We start from the raw sequence: 26,334 nt of genomic DNA, 5'->3' as shown, positions 1-26,334 counted from the left end.
GGAAAGGGAGATGACCCAAATAGAAAAATTCGTGAATGAAAATGAAATTATTACAACCAATTCCTCAGAAATACAAGCAATTATCAGGGAATAGTATGAAAGATTATATGCCAACAAACCGGACAACCTGGAAGAAATGGACAAATTCCTAAGTACCCACCCACTTCTAAACTCAAATAGGAAGAAATAGAAAACTTGAACAGACCCATAACCAGCAAAGAAATTGAATCAGTTATCAAAAATCTCCCAACAAATAAGAGTCTGGGACCAGATGGCCTCCCTGGGGAATTCTCCCAGACATTTAAAGCAGAGATAATACCTATCCTTCTCAAGCTATTCCAAAAAATAGAAAGGGAAGGAAAACTTCCAGACTCATTCTATGAAGCCAGCATTACTTTGATTCCCAAACCAGACAGAGACCCAGTAAAAAAAGAGAACTACAGGCCAATATCCCTGATGAATATGGATGCAAAAATTCTCAACAAGATACTAGCAAATTGAATTTACCAGTATATAAAAAGAATTATTCACCATGATCAAGTGGGATTCATTCCTGGGATGCAGGGCTGGTTCAACATTCACAAATCAATCATTGTGATACATCACATTAAAAAAAGAAAAGATAAGAACCATATGATCCTGTCAATCGATGCAGAAAAAGCATTTGACAAAATTCAGCATCCTTTCTTAATAAAAACCCTTGAGAGAGTCAGGATAGAAGGAACATACTTAAACATCATGAAAACCATTTATGAAAAGCCCACAGCTAATATCCTCCTCAATGGGGAAAAACTGAGAGCTTTCCCCCTGAGATCAGGAACATGAAAGGGATGACCACTCTCACCACTGTTGTTTAACATAGTGTTGGAAGTTCTAGCATCAGCAATCAGACAACAAAAGGAAATCAAAGGCATCAAAATTGGGAAAGATGAAGTCAAGCTTTCACTTTTTGCAGATGACATGATACTATACATGGAAAACCTGACAGATTCCATGAAAAGTCTGCTAGAACTGATACATGAATTCAGCAAAGTCACAGGATACAAAATTAATGTACAGAAATCAGTTGCATTCTTATACACTAATAATGAAGCAACAGAAAGACAAATAAAGAAAATGATCCCATTCACAATTGCACCGAGAATCATAAAATACCTAGGAATAAACCTAATCAAATATGTAAAAGATCTGTATGCTGAAAACTATAGAAAGCTTATGAAGGAAATTGAAGAAGACACAAATAAATGGAAAAACATTCCATGCTCATGGATTGGAAGAATAAATATTGTTAAAATGTCAATACTACCCAAAGCGATCTACACATTCAATGCAATCCCTGTCAAAATTGCACTAGCATTCTTCTCGAGGCTAGAACAAGCAATGCTAAAATTTATATGGAACCACAAAAGGCCCTGAATAGCCAAAGTAATTTTGAAGAAGAAGACCAAAGCGGGAGGCATCACAATCCCAGACTTTAGCCTCTACTACAAAGCTGTAATCACCATGACAGCATGGTATTGGCACAAAAACAGACACATAGACCAATAGAATAAAGTAGAGAACCCAGAATTGGACCCACAAAAGTATGGCCAACTAATCTTTGACAAAGCAGGAAAGAATATCCAATGAAAAAAAAAATACAGTCTCTTTAACAAATGGTTCTGGGAGAGCTGGACAGCAACATGCAGAAGAATGAAACTAGACCACTTTCTTACACCATTCACAAAAATAAACTCAAAATGGATAAAGGACCTGAATGTGAGACAGGAAACCATCAAAACCCTAGGGGAGAAAGCAGGAAAAGACCTCTCTGACCTCAGCCATAGCAATTTCTTACTTGACACATCCCCAAAGGCAAGGGAATTAAAAGCAAAAATGAACTACTGGGACCTTATGAAGATAAAAAGCTTCTGCACAGCAAAGGAAACAACCAACAAAACTAAAAGGCAACCAACGGAATGGGAAAAGGTATTTGCAAATGACATTTTGGACAAAGGGCTAGTATCCAAAATGTATACAGAGCTCACCAAACTCCACACCCAAAAAACAAATAACCCAGTGAAGAAATGGGCAGAAAACATGAATAGACACTTCTCTAAAGAAGACATCCGGATGGCCAACAGGCACATGAAAAGATGCTCAAGGTCGCTCCTCACCAGGGAAATACAAATCAAAACCACACTCAGATATCACCTCACGCCAGTCAGAGTGGCCAAAATGAACAAATCAGGAGACTATAGATGCTGGTGAGGATGTGGCGTAATGGGAACCCTCTTGCCCTGTTGGCGGGAATGCAAATTGGTGCAGCCACTCTGGAAAACAGTGTGGAGGTTCCTCAGAAAATTAAAAATAGACCTACCTTATGACCCAGCAATAGCACTGCTAGGAATTTACCCAAGGGATACAGGAGTGCTGATGAATAGGGGCGCTTGTACCCCAATGTTCATAGCAGCACTTTCAACAATAGCCAAATTATGGAAAGAGCCTAAATGTCCATCAACTGATGAATGGATCAAGAAATTGTGGTTTATATACACAATGGAATACCACATGGCAATGAGAAAGAATGAAATATGGCCTTTTATAGCAACGTGGATGGAACTGGAGAGTGTGATGCTAAGTGAAATAAGCCATACAGAGAAAGACAGATACCATATGTTTTCACTCTTACGTGGATCCTGAGAAACTTAACAGAAGACTATGGGGGAGGGGAAGGACAAAAAAAAAGTTAGTGAGGGAGCCAAACCATAAGAGACTCTTAAAAACTGAGAATAAACTGACAGTTGATGGGGGGTGGGAAGGAGGGGAAAGTGGGTGATGGAAAATGAGGAGGGCACCCTTTGGGATGAGCACTGGGTGTTGTATGGAAACCAATTTGACAATAAATTTCATATTAAAATACTTAGTGCAAATTACAGATCATTAAACTCTAAAGCTCTAGACATTATATGTTTAATGATTATCAAAGATGAAAAGGGCATTTAATACAGATGGAAATTTGAGAATGTACATGTGTTTTTGCTTTTTAAAAATCTTCATTTTTAATATATCTATATTCATTTATATATCTTCTGATATCCCACTATTGTGATTATAGTTCATAGTGATAAAGTAGAACTAAGAGAAAAGAAATTAACAGATGTTAAAAAGGAAATTATTTAGTAGTTTATTAAAGAAGATTAGCTTGTAGCTTATTGAAACCCAGAAATTATGTGACAGCAATTTGTATATATATTTCAATGATGTATGTATCTTATGTATATGTATATAATAGTAATTTTTTCAAGTAAAAATTTTTTGTGGAAAATTTTAAACATATACAAAAGTACAGAGAAAAGTATAATGAAACTTTGTATATTTATCACCCAACCTTAAAAATTATAATCATGTAGCCAATATGGCTTTGCTTCTTACCCTTCATTCCCCATTCCCACCTCTCCAGAATGAGTTTTAAGCAATTCTCATCATATAATTCTATTCATAAACACATCAGTTATCATAGTTGCTAAATAGGAAATATTAATGCATTTTATGGATACAAATGCCATAAATGTTTATAATTATTTGATGTTGAGATGTTAATTGTAAATAGTTGTTTAAATTCTTGGCAATTCTTGGCTCATCGTTACAGGATATAAATTAACCAGACAGGTTCAGATTCAGTCAGATAGGATTCCAGTTTGTTCCTCGTGTCTTCAAAAGGTCAGGACTATTCGAATGCTGTTAATAATAATAAGACAATAGTCAGCATAGTTTTTATGGTAAATGTAACTAAAACCCACAAATAATTTCTGTATTTTCATTTCAGCATTTGGTTTTAATCTTTCTGTATAGACATCTACTTTGCTAAGCCTAATTGCTTTTATCTTGTCATCATCTCTCATTCATGGAATGAATAATACCTTGCAAATGGTGCTAGTAAGCTGGGAAAACTTTGGAATTCTCACCTGACCCTGGGTGAGGTCCATGCTGCCGCATGGTAAGGTTGTAGTGAGGTTTCTGTGTTGGAATAGTCACTGCTTGTTGTGTTGGAGTGATGCTTCCTGAAAACCTAAATATTCTAAATCCTGGGTAATTCCTTCAACATGTAGAAGCAAAGAAGGAGATAATCCTTGGGGACAGAGAATTCCTTATGTTGGACCTTACTGCTGGAACTGTGGAAGCCCTGGCATTAGCAGTTTGCCATGCATAAATGTTTTCTTTTCCCAGGGACTAGAGCTACATCTGTCTACTTGTGGAAGGAGAACCTCTGTGTCCTTTTACCAGGAGTCAAGGTCATTGCACCTTAAAAGACCAACTGGGCGTTGCATTCCCTCTGCTTTCTTACTGCTATGCAGTTGGTATGGTAGGAGGGCCTATCCTCAATTGTGCTTCCTACACCCACGTGGTAAGTGCCATCCTCTGCTTTCTCCATTGTCATCTTTCCATCTGTGTGGGCAGGAATGTGGTCTTCTCAGTGAGCTAGAGGCCAAGTAGGAAGCGTCATTCAGGTATCTACCCCTCAGCCTTTCATTCTACCTCTGATTACTAGGCCTACTTTAAGAGTACAGGGGACTTGCCCAGCTATTAATAAAGTAATTCACCATTTTCCATTTGGCTGCCACTTAGCAACTCCCTATGGGTATATTCCGTGACTGAAAACTCTAGGGGAAAAGGGGCAGTGGTGGAGGAGCTATGAGTTTTAGGTTCTAAGGCTCCAAACTCCAACCAAACTCCTTACTTAAGGACCACTCCTTATGGGGATACTGAGATTGTGTGAGGTATTGCAGAGTTTATACACTAAGTTACTTTGTGTAGCCTAAGTAATTTTTTGTTTTTATTGAACTTCTTTTTGATATATTGCAACTAATATGTTTGCAGATTAGACAGTTCATGTCAGTAGAAATAATTTCTCAGGTTTCTTTCCCAGGAAGTAGCTTGGGTCCTTACACCATGAACCTGTTTTCTTCTGCAACGTTTATTTTCTCCTTCAAACTCATGTCACTTAACTTTAGGTCCTCCCTCCCCCCCTTCCCATTTTGTGATGTCTTCAGATGCTTTTTTGTCCTGCATCTCCTCTATGAAAGAGTGGTCCTGGTGTTTTTGCCTATTGTTTCTATTGACCAAGGTTGTGCCTGATCATTTGAACCAAAATCATTGATCCTAGTCTCTCCTGCTCCCTAGCTGCTACAGATCCCCCAGTTGGGACATTTGTATAACTTAGTTCTCAGGGTCTATGCCAATGTCAATGCCAAGATAGCTAAAATTGTGGGTCAGAGACAGTGGACAAAGCATGAGGATAAGAGTTAGGGCATGCTTTAAGTTTCTTTAAGTGAGCCACTCACTGCTCACATATCCATGGTTTGCACTTGGTTCTGATAATGAAGGGCCTAGAGTGGGCATCTTTTGTTAATTGCAGAACGTAATGATGCCAGACCCAGGGCTGTATTGCACCAGAATGACCCGACATTATACTATGGAAACCTTTCTTACTAGGGAGCAGCCCCAACTGAGTTAACAATGGTTTTTGAAAGGGAAAATCTGTGTCAGTTTGTATCACCACTCTATGTTAAAATAGTGTATGGCAGTGTACATTATGGGAATAGAGTAGGAAGCTTTTCTTTTCCCAGATGGCCACTATTTACTCTTTTAAGCACATCTAGTATGTGTGATGTTGTGGAAAGTGTCAGAAAAGACAAACTGATAGGTTCTTAACATCAAGTAAAGAGTCCTCGTAAAGGTTTTTTGAACCACTTATCCCTTTGTTTGTTAACTTACCTTTTGCCTTGGTTCATTAGGTCAAATGCCTCATTGATTTTGTCAAAAGGCAGGGTATGGGTCACCAATATATCCAGATCAAATATCTTATTCTTGTAGTCAGTAACCAGCTTTGGAATAGAATCAATGCTTTTCCAACCTGTAATTTGGCCAAAATACCACGTAAAGACATGGTTTTTGACAAGAAGTGGTTTAATCAGTTTGTTGAGTGAATGAAATTACCAAGCCAGATTTGGGTTGCTTCAAATAGATTATCCCTCCCATCTTTGATTTTCTATACTTTTATTGATTTAAAAGTTTTTCTTAACAAGGAATGTTAAGATTAGTTTCTATTTCTAGATAAGGAATTATCTCAGTTTGGTCGAAGTTTACCTTTTGTTCCTCTTGTGTTGGTTCATTTTAATGCAAAATGAACTTAACTTTACAAATTGTAGTTATCCATTTATACAAATTTTGTTTATTCTCAAATAATTGCTAGAATAGCTTTTTGCAGTCTCTAGATATGTTATTAGGCGCTCGATATTTAAAAAATATATTTTTTCCTTTCCATTCAATAATTTCATTATAAGAATTTGAGTACTACTATGGAGATAATTAAAAGAGGGGAAAAAAAAAAACTGACCACCAAAGCATGTTCCATTTATGGTACGGCCCATTATGAGCTCCACTGGAGATATAGTCAATCCTCTAATTTCAGAGTCTACCCCGATGAAAGTACATGATCCCCAACCTGCTGTTGTACAGTCCAGGGCTGCTCTCTGGAAGGTCAAAAAAAAGATTAGTTGAGTAAGTAGAAAACGTAGAACATGAACCCTAGTGTAGGTATGCACAATGCTTTAGGGAAAACGTATGCAGCTCTGCATATTAGATAAGATTATTCAAGCTAAAATGATCATAGTATTGTTGATTGATACTTGGGGTGCCACTGTTCTGTTTCAGATAGAACATTCATTAAAATTTTGAGTGTTACCCAAAAAGATATTGAAAAGAAACAATATATTATTTTGTTTAATACCATAGTTATGGTGAACCTGGAATGCGTATCATTGCCTGTCAAGAAAAGTAAACATGTGAAGTTAGGAAAGAACTCTAGAAGGTATTATAAACTCTTACCAAGTTTTCAGTGATCTGTTGTGGATATGTAGTAAAACATTTGCAGTTCAACATGCATAAAAACAATCTTTAAAGTCATGAAGAGAGGAATGAATAAATATTTATTAGAGCCCAGGAAATGAGGTACACACCATAAACTTAGTAGATCCCAAAGTAAGATAATTAAAAAGTGCTACTTAAGACAGAGGACAAAACAGTTTCAACAGAATCTGACACTGGCTGCTGGTCATAAAACATTTCATCTCCTTCCCTACATTATTTAGCTGTCACAGTTAGGTAGAGTTATGTAACTAATTCTGGGTCATTGGCTATGGGCAGAAGTGATGTGTGTTATTTCATAGGCGAAACAGAACCTGCCAGCTGTTCCTTCTCCTGCTGTAACAACCAAGATGATCTTGTGGTGAGATTGTGAAGCTACAAATTTGAACTTGACTGAGCCTTGATTGCTGGCTGAATAACTACATGAAGACAGTGGCCCAGGGGAGTTGCTTTGATATTCCCATGAGAGAGAGTTATGTTAACCTACTGCAAGTTTGGGGTTAAAAATGCCAAGGATTGAAAACATAAAGAAGTTTGAGAAAGGTATAAATTTGTGGGTGGCCATTCCATAAGAAGCCATATGGTAACTAGATGAACATTTACAATCTTTTGAGACTAATCTTAAGAAAAGTGTAAACTTTATGTTATATCCCTTGCCATAGTCAGTGCTCAACTTAATTCTGACCTGTTGGGGCAATTTTTACTTTCACAAAAGTCCCAATAGGAAGAACAGCTTTTTTCATCACTGATCACTGTGTGAAGGAAGCAGTTTAAAGTACAGTAAATTCTCCCCCTCTCTCCATGTCTTACGAGTGATGGAAAATGCAATGACCTAGAACTTTTAGAATGTGTTTTGAAATTTTTATTTGACTACATATTTATTCTTTTGAGAATTCATAACATTTCTAAATAGCAACTCTTCTACTGTGTGGACTTTTTATTGGGAGGAAATACTTTTGTTTATGCTGTATGGAGAGATCTATGGAGAGGGGAAAATCCATAGGCACTATTTGTTACCTGAAGGTAGCTATTTACATTGACTCTTATGTACTATTTTATTAAAAAATTTTTCTTCCCTGTTTGCCTTTTCTACGTTTCTGGAGCTTTGCTCCAAGCAAAGAATTAATTTCCCTAATGATGACTTAAGTAAAAATGAGCATTATATGCACAACAGGTTTATCTAGAAGTCTCTGATAAGTTTTGATGAGAATTACTTTTACTTTTCAAAACTTTATAATATTGTTAATTATTGTAACTTTCTGATTATTCTGTTGGGTTCTTAAGGCTGCTTTAGAGCACTAGTGGTTATTGAATTCAAGTTCACACCCATTGCTGGAATCTCCTCTACAACCAAGAAATTTAGCTTACCTTAGTAATGGAAACTTGGTGGACGGGTAGGTAGCTGATGTTTTGTGATTAAATAAATCCATCATTTATTTGGGTTCTCTGGTATAATTCTATTCCATAATTTAAAATACTAATAAAACTTGTCAAGTTTTAGTTCAGATGGTTCTCAACTTGAGTAATGCAAAAAATATTGGTATCTGGGCCTTAGACTCTTGAGACTATCCTGGAGTATGGTCCATTCATTGGTATTAAACAATGACAATAACAACTCCCCATGCGTTTCTAAAGTGTAGCCGGTGTTGAGAATCTCTATACTAGAAAGATAAAATCAATAGGCTGAATTTCAATGTTTGTAAAAAGTTTGAGCTATGGAAAGTGGAAGAATATTGTGGCACAATGCAAGTTGCAGATGCCAAGGACAACGTCTGAAGCACTGAACACAGGGGAGCACATACAGGATAAGGAGCCTTAATGCATGAATTTTCAGTAATAGCTGATATTTATTGAGTGCTTATTACCTACCAGGCCCTCCTTTAAGCAGTTACATTATCAATGAAAGCATTCTGAGAGGAGAGACCGAGGTAGGGAGCCTGATGCTCTCAGCACCTCTTCCCCATCTCCATTCTCTTCTGGGAAATGCATCAGTAGGGTAAGAACCAAGGGGAAGAACTGTTCAGAGCCTGCCACTGGGAGGCTGAAGTACAGAATGTATTGTTTAAAATTTTTTTTTTTTTTTGTAAAAATCATTTTAAGAGAAAGAGAGGGAGAGAGAGCGAGAGCACATGTGTGTGTGTGAGTGGGAGACGGGCAGAGAGAGGGAGAGAGAGAATCCTAAGCAGGCTCCACACTGCTTTATTTTGAGTTTGGCCAGTGCCAAGTCCAATGTGGGGTTGAAACTCACATGAGAGTGAGAAACTCTCAATTGGACCCTGAGTCCAATGTGGGGTTGAAACTCACATGAGTCATGAGATCACAACCTGGGCCAAAATCAAGAGTTGGGTGCTTAACTGACTGAGCCACCCAGGTGTCCCCAGAATTCTATTTTTTTTATCATCTCCCTAGAGGAGGGTTTGGGAGCCATGTTGAATGAAGTCATAATTAAAAGGGCATAGTGTCATAGCTACTCCACAGATCTCACTCATGAAGAAGACTCCATGGCAGATAGTTGACGAATTTTTTTTGTCATCTCATAAAACAAAACAAAACTCTGCTTAGTGTGTTTGCACAAATGGGTATGAAGTGAACATTTGCTGGAAGATGAGGCTGGGCATTCTGGCAGGCTAACTTCTCCATGTGTTGTCTGTGTGGTTGATTTACCCGACTTTCTCAAGTAGAATGGACAGGGTTGGCTTTGTGGGCCTGCAGCCAGTGCAGTCGCTCAGGGCCCTGTGCCTAGAAGGGCCTGCAAATTATGTAGCTCGTCTTGAGAGAAGAAATCTGAATGATACAGAATTGTTTAGGAAAAAAAGATCTACTTTTTAATTTTGCAGTGTGTGTGTGTGCGTGTAATATATTGAAAATTTCACGTATATGATTTGGATCTAATTTTGCAGCTCATTTACTGAAATCTGATGGACAGAACTGGATTGCTTGTAAATTGCTAACCTCTCCCTTCTCTGATTTTAGCTGGGAGTGGATACCTCCAGCTGTTAGGGGTGACACGTGTCCTTCTGTCCCCTTCTCTTCTCTAAATCTGCCTTTTCTGTTGTTTCTTTATCATTTCTCATAGGCAGAATTATTTTAAAATTTTCATTTCTAAGTTTTCTCTTAACTTTTTGCTGAATTTCATGTGGAAGAATATACAAAAATATTAATCTATTAAGTAATACTTGTAATTAAATATTAATACATGCAATATAATAGCTAATATTTTCTATATAAATATATAATATATATGTATATGTATATAAAATATACAAAGTAACTATATTGATATACACATTGTCAATGTTTATTAATGTTAATAAATAATAATTTATTATATACTATCATTAAAAATATACATACCATGGCTTCAGGTCCACCTGCACAATCAAGGGCAAAATCCACCCCTCCTTTGGTCATTTCAATGATGACCTCCTGGATGGGTTTATGTAGGTTTCTAGGATTGAGGCAGTCAGTGGCTCCGAGGGCTTTGGCCTTTGTAAACTTCTCACTGTTGATGTCAATAGCTATAATTCTGGAAGCTCCTGCTACTTTACAACCCATTATAGCAGAAAGACCAACACCTCCTAGGCCAAAGATGGCACAAGTAGAACCAGGGGTGACCTGCAGGCAGGACAATTATAAATTAACTTTTTAAAAAATTTATTTTTTAATTTTTTTAGAGAGAGTGCATGAGCTGGGAGTGGGGACAGAGAGGGAGAGAATGAATCCTAAGCAGGCTCCACACTCAGGATGGAGGCCAGTGAGGGGACTTGATCCTACGACTGTGAGATCATGACCTGAGCTGAAATCAAGAGTCAGACGCTCAGCTGACTGAGCCACCCAGGCACCCCTAAGTTAACTGTTAATGGAAGTGAACTTAACTTTTTTTAAATGGAGAGAGTGAGGTGGGGGAAGGAACATATAAATAAAAGACTGTCTATCATAAAACTAAATGATACAGCCAATAGGGGAAATCTGCCAATATAAAAATGGATGAATCACTGGCTAAATTTGGAGAATCATTTGAATGCCATTAGAATGATCAGCTAATAGTAAGGAATAAGCCCAAGTGAAAATAATCCTCTTGTTTTCCTGTTCCCTTTTAGTGTTGTCAGCACAAAATTTTAAAACCCACACATTTTAAAGGGTTTATTATTTTCCTTTTTAAATAGATCACAAATAATTTATATTTTTAATGGGCCTTATTTGGTTGTATTAGTGTTATAGTCGGTTTTGAATGAGCACTAATGTTTCTCTAAGTGTGAATTAACTCACATCCCAAATCACCAATTAATTTGAAAGGCATGAAATACAAATTTCTTTTGGTTTTCTATATTTCCTTTTTGTTTTTTCTATATTGCATAATTTATGATCTACCTTGATTTGTTGATTTTGTATTTGTGTGCATGTTTCTTCAAAAGACTGTAAGTTCTTTGAACTCATATTATCTTTCACATTGCTATTAAGAGTGTTCTATGTGTTGGGTCTTTAATAAATGTTCATTGCATCGAATGAAATAGAAACTGAATATACAAGATGATAAGGAAAGTTGCTGTATCTGGATTATGTTATTCTGTAGAGTGGTATAGTGGCAAAAAACAATACTACAGAGATGCTTAATTAATATTTTCTAATGATGATGGGAAACTGTTAGAATTAAAGCATAAACAAGAGGGAAAGAGGAATCTGCCCAAGGGAAGTACTGATATATTATAAATTGGAAACAAAACTATTAAGGAATAGAGAGAATGTATATCTCTTACTTTAATTTATGCATGATATTAGGCAGGCATACAGTGTTTGACTTTTGCTACTCAGGGGTAAATAAAATATATTTTTTACAAATATTCATAATGTTCTCTATACATGGTGTGATGTTTACAATGTTGTGGCACATGTTTAGTATATCCAAATATATCTCCTTAAAGGCTGTGTTTAAAAGTTTGCCTCTAAGAGTCATTGAAAGTAGAAATGCATCTTCCTTATTGAGGCAATGTTATACACAGCTTCCAACAGTATAAATTGAATGCACTATATTACTTGTGTTAAACAACTAGACTGCTGCGTGTAAAAGTGCCCTTGATTATGGTCCTGGGGGGTGGTCACTATAAACTACCCCGCCACAATTTGAAAATAGAATAATTCATAGTGGATGATTATCTATTTGCAGACAACACGGTTAAAAGACATTTTCATGCTTCCAAAGATCTCTGTGAAACGTGATTAATTTGGCAGTAAAGGATACAAGCTGATTAAAAAGAATTAGGACTCCTGGTAACGCTGGGTGCCAGTCTCCCACTAATTATACAAAGTTGTGTCATCACTTTTCTTCCCAGAAGGAAATTAAACTTTATTAAAACTCTTGCCTTTTGGCTAGAATTAATGATATTTCACTTCCCTTAACTTGTTCCTATCAGATTAATTTCTCTTCTCTAAGCATCCTATGAGGTGGTTTAGGTGTTCCTCAACCGCGAGAACAGATGCTGGAAATTTGGATTGGATTTAAAAGAAAATTGTAGCTGAATCTCTAGTGTTAATATCCCTGAAGAAAGACTAGAGTAGTAGAAGGTGATAGTCTTCATGGAGTCCAGACAGGAGAGAGTGGCCCAAAGAGCAATAATTCTGACAATACTATGTACAGGAGAGTATGCCTTGACTGCCAAGGTTACACCTGCTTTTAACTTCCCTCAATTAACCCCCTTCCTCCAGGAGCCTTCAGAATGTAGTCTGACTTCGCATATGATTTTTAATTTTTATTAATGAATGAATGAATTTTTGGAGGGAGATAATACAATGATAGCCAAAAGTAGCATTCCTGTCTGCTTGGTTGACATAATTCTCAGTGAAAAGTCTTCTCTTCATATTCTGCCTACTAGATCACCCTGTTATTTTGGTTAGGCTGAGTTTATTTCCTTGACACGCTAACACCTCTAGGTAACCTGACAAAAAGGACTATTTGGATTGCAAAGCTGAAAACCAAGCCTTATCAAGATTTTTAGGGGTTGGGCACCTGGGTGTCTCAGTTGTTAAACATCTGACTTCCGCTCAGGTCATAATCTCAAGATTTGTGAGTTCGAGCCCCACATTGGGTGAGCTGGAGCCCCGTATTAGGTGAGCATGAGCCCCACTTTGGGTGAGCCCTGATTCTCTCTTTCTCTGTACCCCCCCCACCCCCCCACCGCTCCTCAAGGGGCTGCCCCTTGAGGATTCTCTCTCTCTCTCTCTCTCTCTGCCCCTCACTCACTTGCGCTCTCTCTCTCTCTCTTTCTTTCTTAAAAAAAAAAAAGATTTTTAAGCGTTGCACGTGAATCTGGCTTTATTCATTCATTCATTCATTGAAAAATTATTAAGCTCCTACTCTGTGCTAGGCATAGGGCCTAGAGTGATTGTTCACATCACAATGAACAAGAGAGAGTTGCTGCCCTCAAGGAGTAAATAGTCTAATAGGGAGGAGAAATAAATGGGAAATTTCTCCATAGTGTGATAGGAAGGAAGACAGGGATAAACACAGATACTTTTGGGAAAACTGGAAGGAATACCCAATGCATGCCCAAGAGGCTGAAGGGTTTCTGATAGGAGGTGGGAAAAAAATGGAGTCAGCCGGAAGAGGTAGGGGAGCTTTCCAGGCACTGTTGTTGGGAGCTGGGTGTGGAAAGCCCAGGGGACACGGTGATTAGAGCCTGGAGACTGAAGGTCAGGCCCGGGGGAACAGTGAGCCTGCAAAGGGAGAATTAGGGAGAATCACTAGCTCACTGAGGGAAAAGGGGAGTAATGAAAGGGGAATGAAATCTTCAGATTTGTTGTTTAAAAAGACCACTCTGGTTGCACTTTGCAGTTTGAACTCGAGGGATGAAGAGTGATGTCAAGGAGGTTTAAATAAAGGGGTTGTTTGAGGCATCCAAATGATAGTGACATCTCTCCAGTCTCTCATTGAAGTTTTGTGAAAGCTTCTAAATTCTAACATGGGATCCCAGGGATGCATCTTGCCACCATCGGGGCTGTCACCTGAGACATTCCCTTGGAGCCACAAATGGGCACAATGAGAAGCAGAGGTGAATTACCACAGTCTGAGGGAGAGAAATCTGCAGGGTCAAGGAGAAAGCAGAGGTGGCTATATGGAGATTCCTGGGAGTTTCTGTAGTTTCTGTTGCCTCTTGACTGGATCTGCTGTCCCAAGATGAACATTGCTATTTAGGGGACATATTTGAGCATGCTGTATTTAAGGCAGGGATGGTCTATAAGGTAGCATATCAGTATAGAGACAAGAAATTAACCTCATCCAGGTGCTAACTATATGCCAGCTGCTGGGCTAGATATCTTATGTATGTAATATGATTTAATTATCCGCATAACTATTTGTAGGAAATATTAGTGTAGAGGGGTTAAAGAACTTGCCTACAGTCACAGAGGTAATAAATTACAGAGCTAGGACTTGAAGGTAACCAGCTGATTTATCATGCTATTTCCTAGTAAGTTCTATTTTATGCAGCCTGGTGATTAAACACTTTTACCTTGGCAGTGTTGATTGCAGCTCCATAGCCAGTTGAAAACCCACATCCTAACAGACAAACTCTCTCTAAATTTGCATCATCATCAATTTTGGCAAGATTAATATCTGACACGACGGTGTACTGAGTGAAGGTGCTGGTTCCCATGAAATGGTAAATTGGTTTTCCTTTGCAGGTAAACCTGCTGGTTTTGTCTTCCATTAGTTCTTGATCAACAATAGGATTTTTGACTAGACTAGAAAATTACAAAAAAAAAAAAAAAAAAAGACACAAAAAAGAGAATGTAAATGGACCTCTGATTACATTCCTGAAAAAATTCCTGGGCATTACATGTTTATTACGACAATTTTATGACAGAAAAATTGAGAAAATGACTTGAGACTTTTCACATAAATATAATCAGAAGTAGTTTAAAGATGATAAACTTTTTATTGAATACTCTTTATGGGCCAGAAACTCTCTTAGGAGTTTACATGTATTAATTCTTAAAAAAAATTGTAATGGAAAACTCAACTATATATGAAAGTAGAAAGTCTAGGTTGTTGCATATCTGTGCAACCATATCCCAGCTTCTGTAGTTATCAACTCATGGCTGATGTTCTGTCATCTATTACCTGCCACCCCTACCAGCACCCACTCTCCCTCATGGGACTATTTTGAATTAAACCCCAGACATTACTATTTCATCTGTAAATATTTTAGTATGTGTCTCAAAAAGATAGATTCTTTGGGGTACCTGGGTAGCTTAGTCAGTTAAGCATCCAACTTCGGCTCAGGTCATGATCTCGTGGCTCATGAGTTTGAGCCCCAGATCGGGCTCTTTGCTGTCAGCTCGGAGCCTGGAGCCTCCTAAAGATTCTGTGTCTCCTTCTCTGTGCCCCCTACCTCCCATCTCTCTCTCAAAAAATAAATACACATTAAAAAACAAAGAGATTCTTTTAGGTTGACATATTGCATTTGGTTGATATGTCTGTTAAGTCTCTCTTACTTTATAGATGCTCACTTCTCTCCTTTTTTTCTTTACAATTTATTTGTTGAAGAAACAGTCATTTGTTTTGTAGAGTTTTTCTCATTCTGGATTTTTCTGATTACATTCCTGTAATTGGGTTTAACATGTTTCTCCATGCTTGTATTTCCTCTAAACTAGTGTTTTCAATCTAACTGATTGTTTTAATTTGGTTTTATATTTTTGTAGGAATATTTCAAAGGCAGTGTTGTGTATTTTCATCTGGAGGCACATAATACTTTATTATCTCTCTTTTTGTGATGTTAGAAAGAACTTATGGTCATTGCCAAAATCCATTATTTCATTAAGAGTTTGCAAAAAGGTGTGTTAATTCTTTAAATATCTACCACAACCCTGTAAAATAAGCATTATTATTATTCCCATTTTATAGACAAGGAAATTGAGTAATAGTGATTAGATGTAAGAGTAGTATAATTTTAGCTTCCAAAATAACTAGCTTCGATTAGTATTAAGGACAAATAGATTTTTCTGTAGTCTCATTAAAGAATAAGGTGATAAAGGGTTTGGACTCTGGAGTCCAACTGCTTATGTTCAAAATCTAGTTCTTTTTTTTTTTTTTTAATGTTTAATGTTTGTTTATTTCTGAGAGAGAGAGAGCGAGACAGAGTGTGAGTGGAGGAGGGGCAGAGAGAGAGAGGGAGACAGAATCTGAAGCAGGCTCCAGGCTCTGAGCTGTCAGCACAGAGCCTGACATGGGGCTCGAACTCACGAACCATGAAACCATAACCTGAGCCAAAGTCAGACACTCAACCAAATGATCCACTCAGGCACCCCTCAAAATCTAGTTCTAAGACTTTTATCTGTGTGGCCTTGGAATAAATTACTGAGCCTCATTTCATCCCTCTCTCTTCTGTGGAAATAGCTACTATTTTGATTTTGGCATTTATCATTCCTTTACTACATGCATATGTAACCATAAATTATACTGTCTATGGTATTGTTTTGTATATGATATCTTACTAAATATATTTGTCAGCAACTTGCTTCTTTCCCTTAACATTATGTGAGATTATTCTGTGTTGTTGTATGTAGATCAAGTTTAGCCCTTTTCATTGTTATATAGTATTCCATTGTGTTACTACATAGCACTTTGTTAATCCATTCTCTTCTTGGTGGGCATTGGGCTATTTTTAATTGCTGTTATAAATAATGTTGCAGTGAACATTCTAGCATATGTTTCTTTGGGTAATTTTGCAACAGTTTCTTGTATACACCAAGGACTAGAATTGGTGGATAGAAACTTCATCTAGGTATTGCCAGTGTACTTCCCCAAATATGTATACCAATTCATATTCTTGCTAATAGTGTATAGAGCTTACCTGAGTTTTGTACAGAAATTTGTGAGTGGACTCAGACAGAACTTGCATTTTCCACATTGAGGCATGTAGAGTGGAATTACTTTGTCACCTGGAAAGAAAGGCCATATGTTGGATGGTGCCTAAGATACAGCTTGTAAATAGTTTCTACCAGATGTATCAGTGGAAAACACCATTCTTTATGGTATATATATGTTCAGCAGAAAGTATAGATGGCTACAATATTTTGTTGCTCTACAAGATTCCCCAAGTATTGAATATACTGTATTTTTAAAATTTTTAAAAATATTTATTTATTAATTTAATTTAATTTATTTTGCTGCTGGGCGCTTGGGGAACAAATCTGCATTGATACCACTAGCTGCAGAGTCCTGTCTGGGGCTATGCTGTCACTGAAACTCTCTGCATCATGACTATTACTTTTTTTTCTTAACATTTCTAAACATCTTGTATGGAGTAGAGCATCCTTATTAAAGGTGGACAACAACAGGCAGGATACGGAGATTAAACTTTACATCATTGCCATGTTTCACCATTTAGTTCACTTCAAATTCTATATTTTTCTATTTTTTTACTCAAATACAACTTACTTATGGCTTCTTTCCTCTGATGATCACAGCCCAATAATGATAATTAACATTTTTTCAACATTTAGTATGTGCTAGGCATCCTTCTGTTTACCCATATTATCTCATTTACTTCTCAGAACTGTCCTTTGAGATGGGTACCTTTTCTCTCCACTTTAGAAAACAGAAATCTGAGCTGTGTCACAGAAAAGTGACTTCAGTGGTGGAGATCACACAGCCAGTAAGTGGCAGAGCTAGGACTACATTGGCCAGAGCACTTCATGGATGCAAAGCTTATGGGAGCAATTTGTTTCTCTGATCTTGTTTGGAATGGAATCTAATATACTCCTATGTTTGGAGCATTCTCATTAAAGGAGGAAAGAATGATACAGTTCATCCCACTTGACAAGTGAGTATTACAGAGCCCATATTCCAGTATTTTGTGAATGTTATAAAATGGGAAGTAAAAAATTTCAGCCCATTGGCATGTTCCGTTCACATATTATTTTTATGTTACAAAGTTTCAAAAAGACACATAAGCTAATACTGACATATATAATATTTCTCACTTAGGCTGACTATATATCCTCATTCTTTAAATTCTTTGTAATATTCAATTGGTTCTCTGTTTTATTTAGAGGAGGTTGTTATAAATTTTCTTTTGTGCCCCACTTTGTGGGTTGCTTCACAGGACCGTTTCTCAGTGCTACATGTGAATAAAGTGACCATATTATCCAGATTTTATCAGTTCTGATTTCAAATATTCTGTCCCATTGTTATCTGTGATAGATAACGTATTTTAGTTTGTCTTTGGAAAAGATGGTTCCCATATGTAAATAGAGACCAATATAATATACATCCCCTATATATAAATAGCATGCAAAGCCAAGATTGTATCAGTCCCTGAAATATCCTGACATTTCCATTTAACTGGAATCAGGAAAAGATGTACCTGGTTTGAAACTGGTCACTCCTGGCCCAACACTTTCCACAATTCCTGCGCCCTCATGGCCAAGGATCACTGGGAAGAGGGCCTCTTTAAATTTAGGATTGATCGGATGGGCGTCAGTATGGCACAGGGCAGTGGCGATTATCTGCAAGGCAATCACAGACTTGAGTCCTGTTTCTGTCATTATGTCATTAAGGTTAGGATAATTTTAGGCCCAATGTCACCTTGACACTTTACAACATTCCTAGAGCTCAATAAAAGAGTTACATTTTGAGGGGGGGCACAATTAAAAATATCAGCATATATTCTTTTCCTCTAAATAACAAACCTTTGTTTTCTAACTTTCATTGTCACTGGAGAGTCATACAAAGAGATAGAATTGGCAATTACTGCCTCCAGGAGAGGAGAAATCAAAGGTAGTAGGGAAAATTAAACAAAATCTTTTAGGCAGAGGTAGTGGAGGGAACACAGGTTTCTAGGGCTGGTGCACATTTTGTTGAAACTACATGAAAGGAAACAGAGGTAATAAAATCTTTATAGTTAAAAGAGGTATCAGATAAAGGAATGTCTCAATAGCTAACATATCCCTTACTATTCAAGATTCTCTTGACAAGGATGTCTTATTCATCCTCATGTATAAACCCATACTGTGGTAGTCCTCAGGAGAAGTGTGTAAGCCGGGCCAGCTGGGGGGAAATGGAGAAGTTTTGCCAGCTTTCAGTCTGTGGTCTCTGCTCAGTGCAGTGTCTTTTCCCTGCTGACCCACGCCTGTCCCTCCTCTGGGCATTTTAGACCCTCATACTGCCCTGGACAGCACTTCAGGTCTTCCTTCTACCTTGTGTTGAACCAAATTTTCTATCTTTCTTTTAATATCACTTTGTAATACAGCAAAAGAAAGAAAGCAAAAAGAAAACCTAACATTCTAATCTGAAGTGAATTCCTTTGTCTGATTCTCAGGGTTAATGATTAATGTAAAGATAGTTGAATTAAATTTCAAACCTGTTATTAATAACAACTGATATTTAATAATTTACCCCTCCTGGGATAATTCCTGTTTCTATCTGGACCTAAAAATGAAATTTTGCCACAGGTGACACTCCAGGTGCTCTCGGTCATACCACATAGGCTTGACCTGAAGAAGCCAAACCTGCACTGAGTGTCTTCTCTGTACTATATAGGAAAAGTCTCCACTTACCTGGACGCGAACTTCATGAGCCTTGGGAGGAGCTACCTCGACCTCTTCTATGCAGAGGGGCTTGCCTGCTTCCCAGGCAATAGCTGCTTTGCATTTAATAACCTGAGAAAGAGGGATAGATGGGGAAAGACAGGGAGATTAATTGTGTAATTAATATATAACTATATAAGATGTAATTAATTAATATTATATTAAAAAATTTAAATATATGTAACATTGAAAGAAGGTGGAGGGGAGCCTGGGTGGCTCAGTTGGTTAAGCGTCCGGCTCTTGTTTTCAGCTCAGGTCATGATCCCCGGGTTGTGAGTTCGAGCTTTGTGTGGGTCTCTGCACTGACAGTGTGGAGACTGCTTGGGATTCTCTCTCTCCCTCCCTCCCCTGCTCACTCTCTCTCAAAATAATAAATAAACTTAAAAAGACATAAAGTGGAAGGAAACAAATCTATAATCCTCGTTTCTAATGCTATTATTTTTGCTTTTGGTATGCTTTTCCCAGTCTTTGACCACACAAATACATAATTTTTGATAGCTGTTTTGCAATTTTGAACATCTATATATATACATATATATGTATATATATACATATGTGAATCACATATATATGTATATGTATATCACATGTATATGTGTATATATATATATATGTGTATATATATATTTAAGTTTATTTTTTGGGAGAGAGATAGCACGTGTGAATGGGGGAGGGACAGAGAGAGAGGGAGAGGAAAAATCCCAAGCAGGTTCCACACTGCCAGTGCAGAGCCCCATGTGGGGTTGATCCCACAAACCATGAAATCATGACCTGAGCCAAAATCATGACCTGAGCCGAAATCGAGAGTCAGTTACCCAACCGACTGATCTACCCAGTAACCCCTTGAGTTTATGTTTTTGAATATCATTAGTCTTATTGCACATACAACATAAATTAGAGAAAGTTTCAAAGTACAAATAAGAACAAAAGAAACAAATCTACCTATAATTTCATCGCTCATTTTATGATTTTGAGGTAAATTTTTTCAGTATTCCTAAATGGGATCATATTTTATATAACATTTTGTAATTATTTTTCTACTTATTAATATACTATAAATATTTTCTATATTTTTCTCTAGCTTTTTTTCTAACAAATGCAAATTGTATTTTGTTGTTACAGCATAGTTACTCAAATCTGTCTCTTTTTTGCCTTTGTAAATAATATTTAATTGACTACTCTTGTAGTAAGCATTTTGGCACATCCTCAGTTATTTCCTTAAATTTCTAGCAGTTCACTTAAATCCTTTTAAAATGCTGCTTTCTGAGAGTAATTCTGAAGGAAGCTTCTCTTAGCAAAATTATAAAAAGACAAACAAGAATAAGAAATAGTGTATTTGCTTACTTTGCCCTTGGTGCCCATTTTTCTTTGGCAAACTAGCCTTGGAAGTTTCTTTCTCACTTAAGAATCTCTTCCACTTCTATCCAGGGTGCTCAATGTTCTATAATGATCTGTCTGAATAAATACCATTCCTACCCTGTTATTCTCCAATCACTTTCCTCTTTTGCTGCTGTGATACATAGCTCTGCCCATTTCTCATGTGATTTGTACTCTCATATTTTAGCTGCCAACTGCATTGCTCCCAGCTCTTATTTGAAGAAGGTTTTCGTTTACTTTTTTCCTTTTATTGCATAATATAAGATAGTAGAGAAAAGTTCATTAAGATTATACAGATGCATTAACACATAAAGGATATTTCTACTGCCTCAGAATCCTTCCTGTACCCAGGCTTCTCCTTTATAAGCCTTGTAATCATTCCCTTGCATTTTTAAAAAAAATTTAATGTTTATTTTCAAGAGAGAGACAGCATGTGAGTGGGGGAGGGACAGAGAGAGAAGGAGACACAGAATCTGAAGCAGGCTCCAGGCTCTGAGCTATCAGCTCAGAGCCTGATGTGGGGCTTGACCTCATGAACTGTGAGATCATGACCTGAGCCGAAGTCAGACACTTAACCGACTGAGCCACTCAGGTGCCCCAATTGCCTTGCATTTCTTTATGTTTTATGGTTCTCTCTGTAGTATAGTTTCGTTTTAGCTGTTAAAATCTTTATATGACATGTGATAATTGTTCCTGGAAACAAAGGTACAGTGAAATTGTATTAATTGTACCAGATGTGGCTATTTAGTAGGTTAAGGGTTTAGAATCAGTCTATATTAAAGATAATTTTGTATTGATCAGTAAGAAAACAAAAAACCACAAAAAAACAAACAAGAAAACATTTATATGAATGGAATCACAGTATATGTATTATTATTTTTTTTTAATTTAAATTCAAGTTAGTCAACCTATAGTGTAATTTTAGCTTTAGGAGTAGAACCCAGTGATTCGTCTCTTACATTCAACACCCAATGCTCATCCCCAAAAGTGCCCTCCTTGGTTCACATCACTCATTAAGCCATCCCCCCACCCACCTCCCCTCCAGTAACTCTTGGTTTGTTCTCTGTATTTAAGAGTCTCTTGTGGTTTGCTTCCCTTTCTGTTTTTATCTTGTTTTTCCTTTCCTACAGTATATGTATTCTTTTCTGTCTTTTTTTCCTCTCAACTCCATGTTTGTGAGATTCATACACATTGGGCTATTTCATTATCATTCACTTTCCTTTTTGCTTTTTTTTGCTTATGATTAATCATTGGTTGCATAAAAATTCTTTTAATGTATTGTTGTACATGTGCTTAAGTTTCCTTGGGGAAAATTTAGGATTAATATGCAGCCAGTACACACTATTAAGGTGATGCCAAATGTTAAAATAGAGAAATTTTTGTTCCAGGTGGTAGAAAACCACTGCTCCAAATTCCTAAATTTCCTTTTAACTCTGTTGTAGCCCTAAGGAGCCCTGTTTAGTCACTGCTGAGGAGCTACTCTCATGCCCCTCCAGATGTGTGAGCCCATCACCCAGCCCCCAAAGGTTCTGGGGTGTGTGTAGTAATCTTTGGACCCCGGTAGGCAAATACCTACTGCTCATGTGACACCCTGGAGCTGTTGACCTATCGTGCTGTAGGCCAGAACTCCCCTGAAGTCTTTCTTGCTTGGCTGTTTGTGGGAAATGGAATGCTCCATATTGGCTGTTAAGTATTTTGACTAGGAGTGGAATTGCTGGGTCTTCAACTTTGATAGACAAAGTCAAAGAGTTTTACAAAGTGCATATATAAGCAGCAATGAATCAGAGTTCCCATTGCTTCATATCCTTGCCTGTGCTTGGAATTGTTGGGACTTTAAAACTTTTGATAGCCTGTGGGTGTGAATGGTATATATTGTGTTTTAAATTTGTGTTTCTCTGATTATTAATGACGATAATAAGCACCAGTGGTGTACCAGAGCCAGCTCATACTGATTTCTGGTCTGTTTATTCTATTAACTACTGAGAGATATTTAAAAGTTATTATTATGGAGGCACCTGGGTGGCTCAGTTGGTTAAGCATCTGACTTCGGTTCAAGTGATGATCTTGTGGTTCGTGGGTTCAAGCCCTGTGTCGGGCTCTGTGCTGACAGCTCAAAGCCTAGAACCTCCGTTGGATTCTGTGTCTTTCTCTCTCTCTCTGCCCCTCCCTTGCTTGCACTCTCTCTCTTAAAAATAAACATTAAAAATTTTTTTAAGTTATTATTACGAATTTGTTCATTTCTTATAGTATTTTCTTTTCACTTTACATATTTTGAGGCTTAATATTGGTGCATGTAAGTGTTCTGTGTTCTATGTGTTTTAAAAAGTTTAACAAGATATTTTACCATCTTTCTCTGTCAGTATTTTTAAAAATCTATGTCATTTCTTTTAATAGCTCCATAGTTTTCCAGTATCTCCTACAGACTTTAATATTTTATTGATTATTTAAGTTGTCCTATTACACTTTGTGGAAGTATAATTTGTGCTTCTTGTTTCCACTTTCTTACTACCCACATTTCCTTCCTAACTTACTTGGTTTCCATCTTTATATTATAATTGAAACTTGAAAGTTGTTAGTAGCCTCATTAAAAAAAAAATGGCCTTAGAAATTCCTTTGTAGCATAAAAATTTCTGGCCTTTCTTTTCATATTTTTATGACTTTTTCCCCTTTACTCCAAGCTGTAGACAAGAGTTTCTGCTTGCTCCTAGACCTATTTTAACAATGTTCACATTCACACAACAACCTTATCCTCATTTACAACTCCAGATGCCTTTCTTGGACTTCCCTATGGCACTAGCATCTCCATTCTTTTCTTTACTGTTATGAAACCTCCCTTGACCTTTCTCTCTATATTGTTTACAAGCTCTGTATATTCTACCTGCCTTTCATTTCCTTCTTTCCATTTTTATTATTACACTGTAGATAAGCTTATTACTGCTTTAAAAAATGTTTTTTAATTGCAGTATAGTTGACATACAATTAGTTTCAGGTACACAGCATAGTGATGCAACATTTGTATGCTATGAGGTGCTCACCACAATTAGTGGAGTTACCATCTGTCACCATACAAAGTTATTACAATATTTTTCACAGTATTCCTTATGCTAAACTTTACATCCCCATGACATTTTTTATTATAACTTGAAATTTATACCTCTTAATCTCCTTCACCTATTTTGCCTATCCACTCATCCCCCCCTTCCTCTGGCAATCACATTTGTTCTTTGTATTTATGAGTCTTTTTCTGTTTTGTTTGTTCATTTGTTTTGTTTTGTGGATTCCGTATTAATTGAAATCATAGGTATTTGTCTTTCTTTTTTTTTTACTTACCATAATACTTTCCAGGCCCATCCATTTTGTCACAAATGGCAAGATTTCATTCCTTTTTATGGCCAAATAATATTCCATTGTGTATATATACCACATTTTATTTATGTATTTTTTCAAGGTATATCTCTCCATTCTGTGTTAAAAATTTTTTTTTTGTTTTAGGAGTGAAAATTAGTGATCAATCAGTTAATATAACATCCGGTGCTCATTACAAGTGCCCTACTTAATAATCATTACCCATTTTTAGCCCATCCCCTGCCCACCTCCCCTCCCTCAACCCTGAGTTTGCTCTCTATAGTTAAGAGACTGTTATGGTTTTTTTCCCTCTCTCTTTTTACCTCCTTTCCCTATGTTCATCTGTTTTGTTTCTTAAATTCCACGTATGAGTAAAATCATATGGTATTTGTCTCTCTCTGACTTGTTTCACTTAGCATAATGCACTCTAGTTCCATCTGCGTCATTGTAAATGGCAAGACTTCATTGTTTTTGATGACTGAATAATGTTCCATTGTGTATATATACCACATCTTTCTTATCCATTTATCATTCAATAGACATTTGGGCTCTTTCCATAATTTGGCTGTTGTTGGTAATGCTGCTATAAACATTGGGGTACATGTGCCTCTTCTAATCAGTATTTTTGTATTCTTTGTGTTAATACCTAGTAGTGCAATTGCTAGAACTAGGATAGTTCTATTTGTAACTTTTTGAGGGAACTTCACATTGTTTTCTAGAGCGGCTGCACCAGTTTACATCCTACCAACAGTATAAGAGGGTTCCCCTTTCTCTGCATCCTCACCAACATCTGTTGTTTCCTGTGTTGTTAGTTTTAGCCATTCTGACAGTTGTGAGGTGATATCTCATTGTAGTTTTGATTTGTATTTCCCTGATGATGAGTGATGTTGAGCATCTTTTGATGTGTCTGTTAGTCATCTGGATGTCTTCTTTGGAAAAATGTCTACTCATGTCTTCTTCCCATTTCTTAACTGCATTCTTTGTTTTTTGGGTGTTGAGTTTGATAAGTTCTTTATAGATTTTGGGTACTAACCTTTTATCTGATATGTCATTTGCAAATTTCTTCTCCCATTCCACAAGTTGTCTTTTACTTTTGTTGATTGTTTCCTTTGCTGTGCAGAAACTTTTTGTCTTGATGAAGTCTCAATAGCTAATTTTTGCTTTTGTTTTCCTTGCCTCAGGAAGTGTGTCTAGTAAGAAGTTGCTGCAGCCAAGGTCAAAGAGGTTGCTGCCTGTGTTCTTCTCCAGGATTTTTATGATTTCCTGTCTCACATTGAGGTCTTTCATCCATTTTGAATTTATTTTTGTGTATGGTGTAAGAAAGTGGTCCAGTTTCATTCTTTTGTATGTTGCTGTTCAGTTTTCCCAGCACCATTTGTTGAAGAGACTGTCTTTTTTCCATTGGATATTCTTGCCAGCTTTGTTGAAGATGAGTTCACCATATAGTTGTGGGTCCATTTTTCGGTTTTCTATTCTGTTCCATTGATCTATGTGTCTGTTTTTGTGCCAGTACCATATTGTCATGACTACAGCTTTGTAATATAGCTTGAAGTCCAGAATTGTGATGCCTCCAGCTTTGCTTTTCTTTTTCAACATTACTTTGGGTATTTGGGGTCTTTTCTGGTTCCATACAAATTTTAGAATTGTTTGTTCTAGCTCTGTGAAAAATGCTGGTATTATTTTGATAGTGATTGCATTAAATGTGTAGATTGTTTTGGGTAGTGTTAGCATTTTAACAATATTTGTTCTTCCAATCCGTGAACGTGGATTATTTTTCCATTTATTTTGTCTTCTTCAATTTCTGTTGTAAGTATTCTATAGTTTTCAGAATATAGATCTTTTACCTCTTTGGTTAGGTTTACTTCTAGGTATCTTATGGTTTTGGTGCAGTTGTAAATGGGATCGATTCCTTAATTTCTCTTTCTGCTGCTTCATTATTGGTGTATAGAAATGCAACAGATTTCTGTATGTTGATTTTGTATCCTGTGACTTTCCTGAATTTGTGTATCAGTTCTAGCAATTTTTTCGTGGAGTCTTTAGGGATTTCTACATAGAGTATCATGCCATCTGTGAATAGTGAAGGTTTGACTTCTTCCGCACAGATTTGGATGTCTTTTA

The 26,334-nt window shown here is 36.9% G+C and overlaps 1 protein-coding gene across 1 annotated transcript; it reads right to left on the bottom strand.

The window, feature by feature from the left end:
* Nucleotides 1-2,936: 2,936 nt before the first annotated feature.
* Nucleotides 2,937-20,992, bottom strand: ADH4 (alcohol dehydrogenase 4 (class II), pi polypeptide). Its single transcript, XM_015069108.3, has 9 exons — nt 20,839-20,992; nt 19,465-19,566; nt 18,273-18,414; nt 16,758-16,845; nt 14,415-14,646; nt 10,264-10,524; nt 6,380-6,515; nt 5,758-5,896; nt 2,937-3,720 (listed from the first exon to the last, which is right to left on the bottom strand). Exons 1-9 carry the CDS (start codon nt 20,854-20,856, stop codon nt 3,696-3,698), a joined length of 1,143 nt encoding a protein of 380 aa, XP_014924594.1. The 5' UTR covers nt 20,857-20,992; the 3' UTR covers nt 2,937-3,695.
* Nucleotides 20,993-26,334: the final 5,342 nt, after the last annotated feature.

This window comes from Acinonyx jubatus, chromosome B1, assembly GCF_027475565.1.
Source record: "Acinonyx jubatus isolate Ajub_Pintada_27869175 chromosome B1, VMU_Ajub_asm_v1.0, whole genome shotgun sequence".
NCBI lineage: Eukaryota > Metazoa > Chordata > Mammalia > Carnivora > Felidae > Acinonyx > Acinonyx jubatus.
The sequence above is the reverse complement of the archived record's forward strand: the minus strand, read 5'-3'. Positions and strand labels throughout refer to the sequence as shown.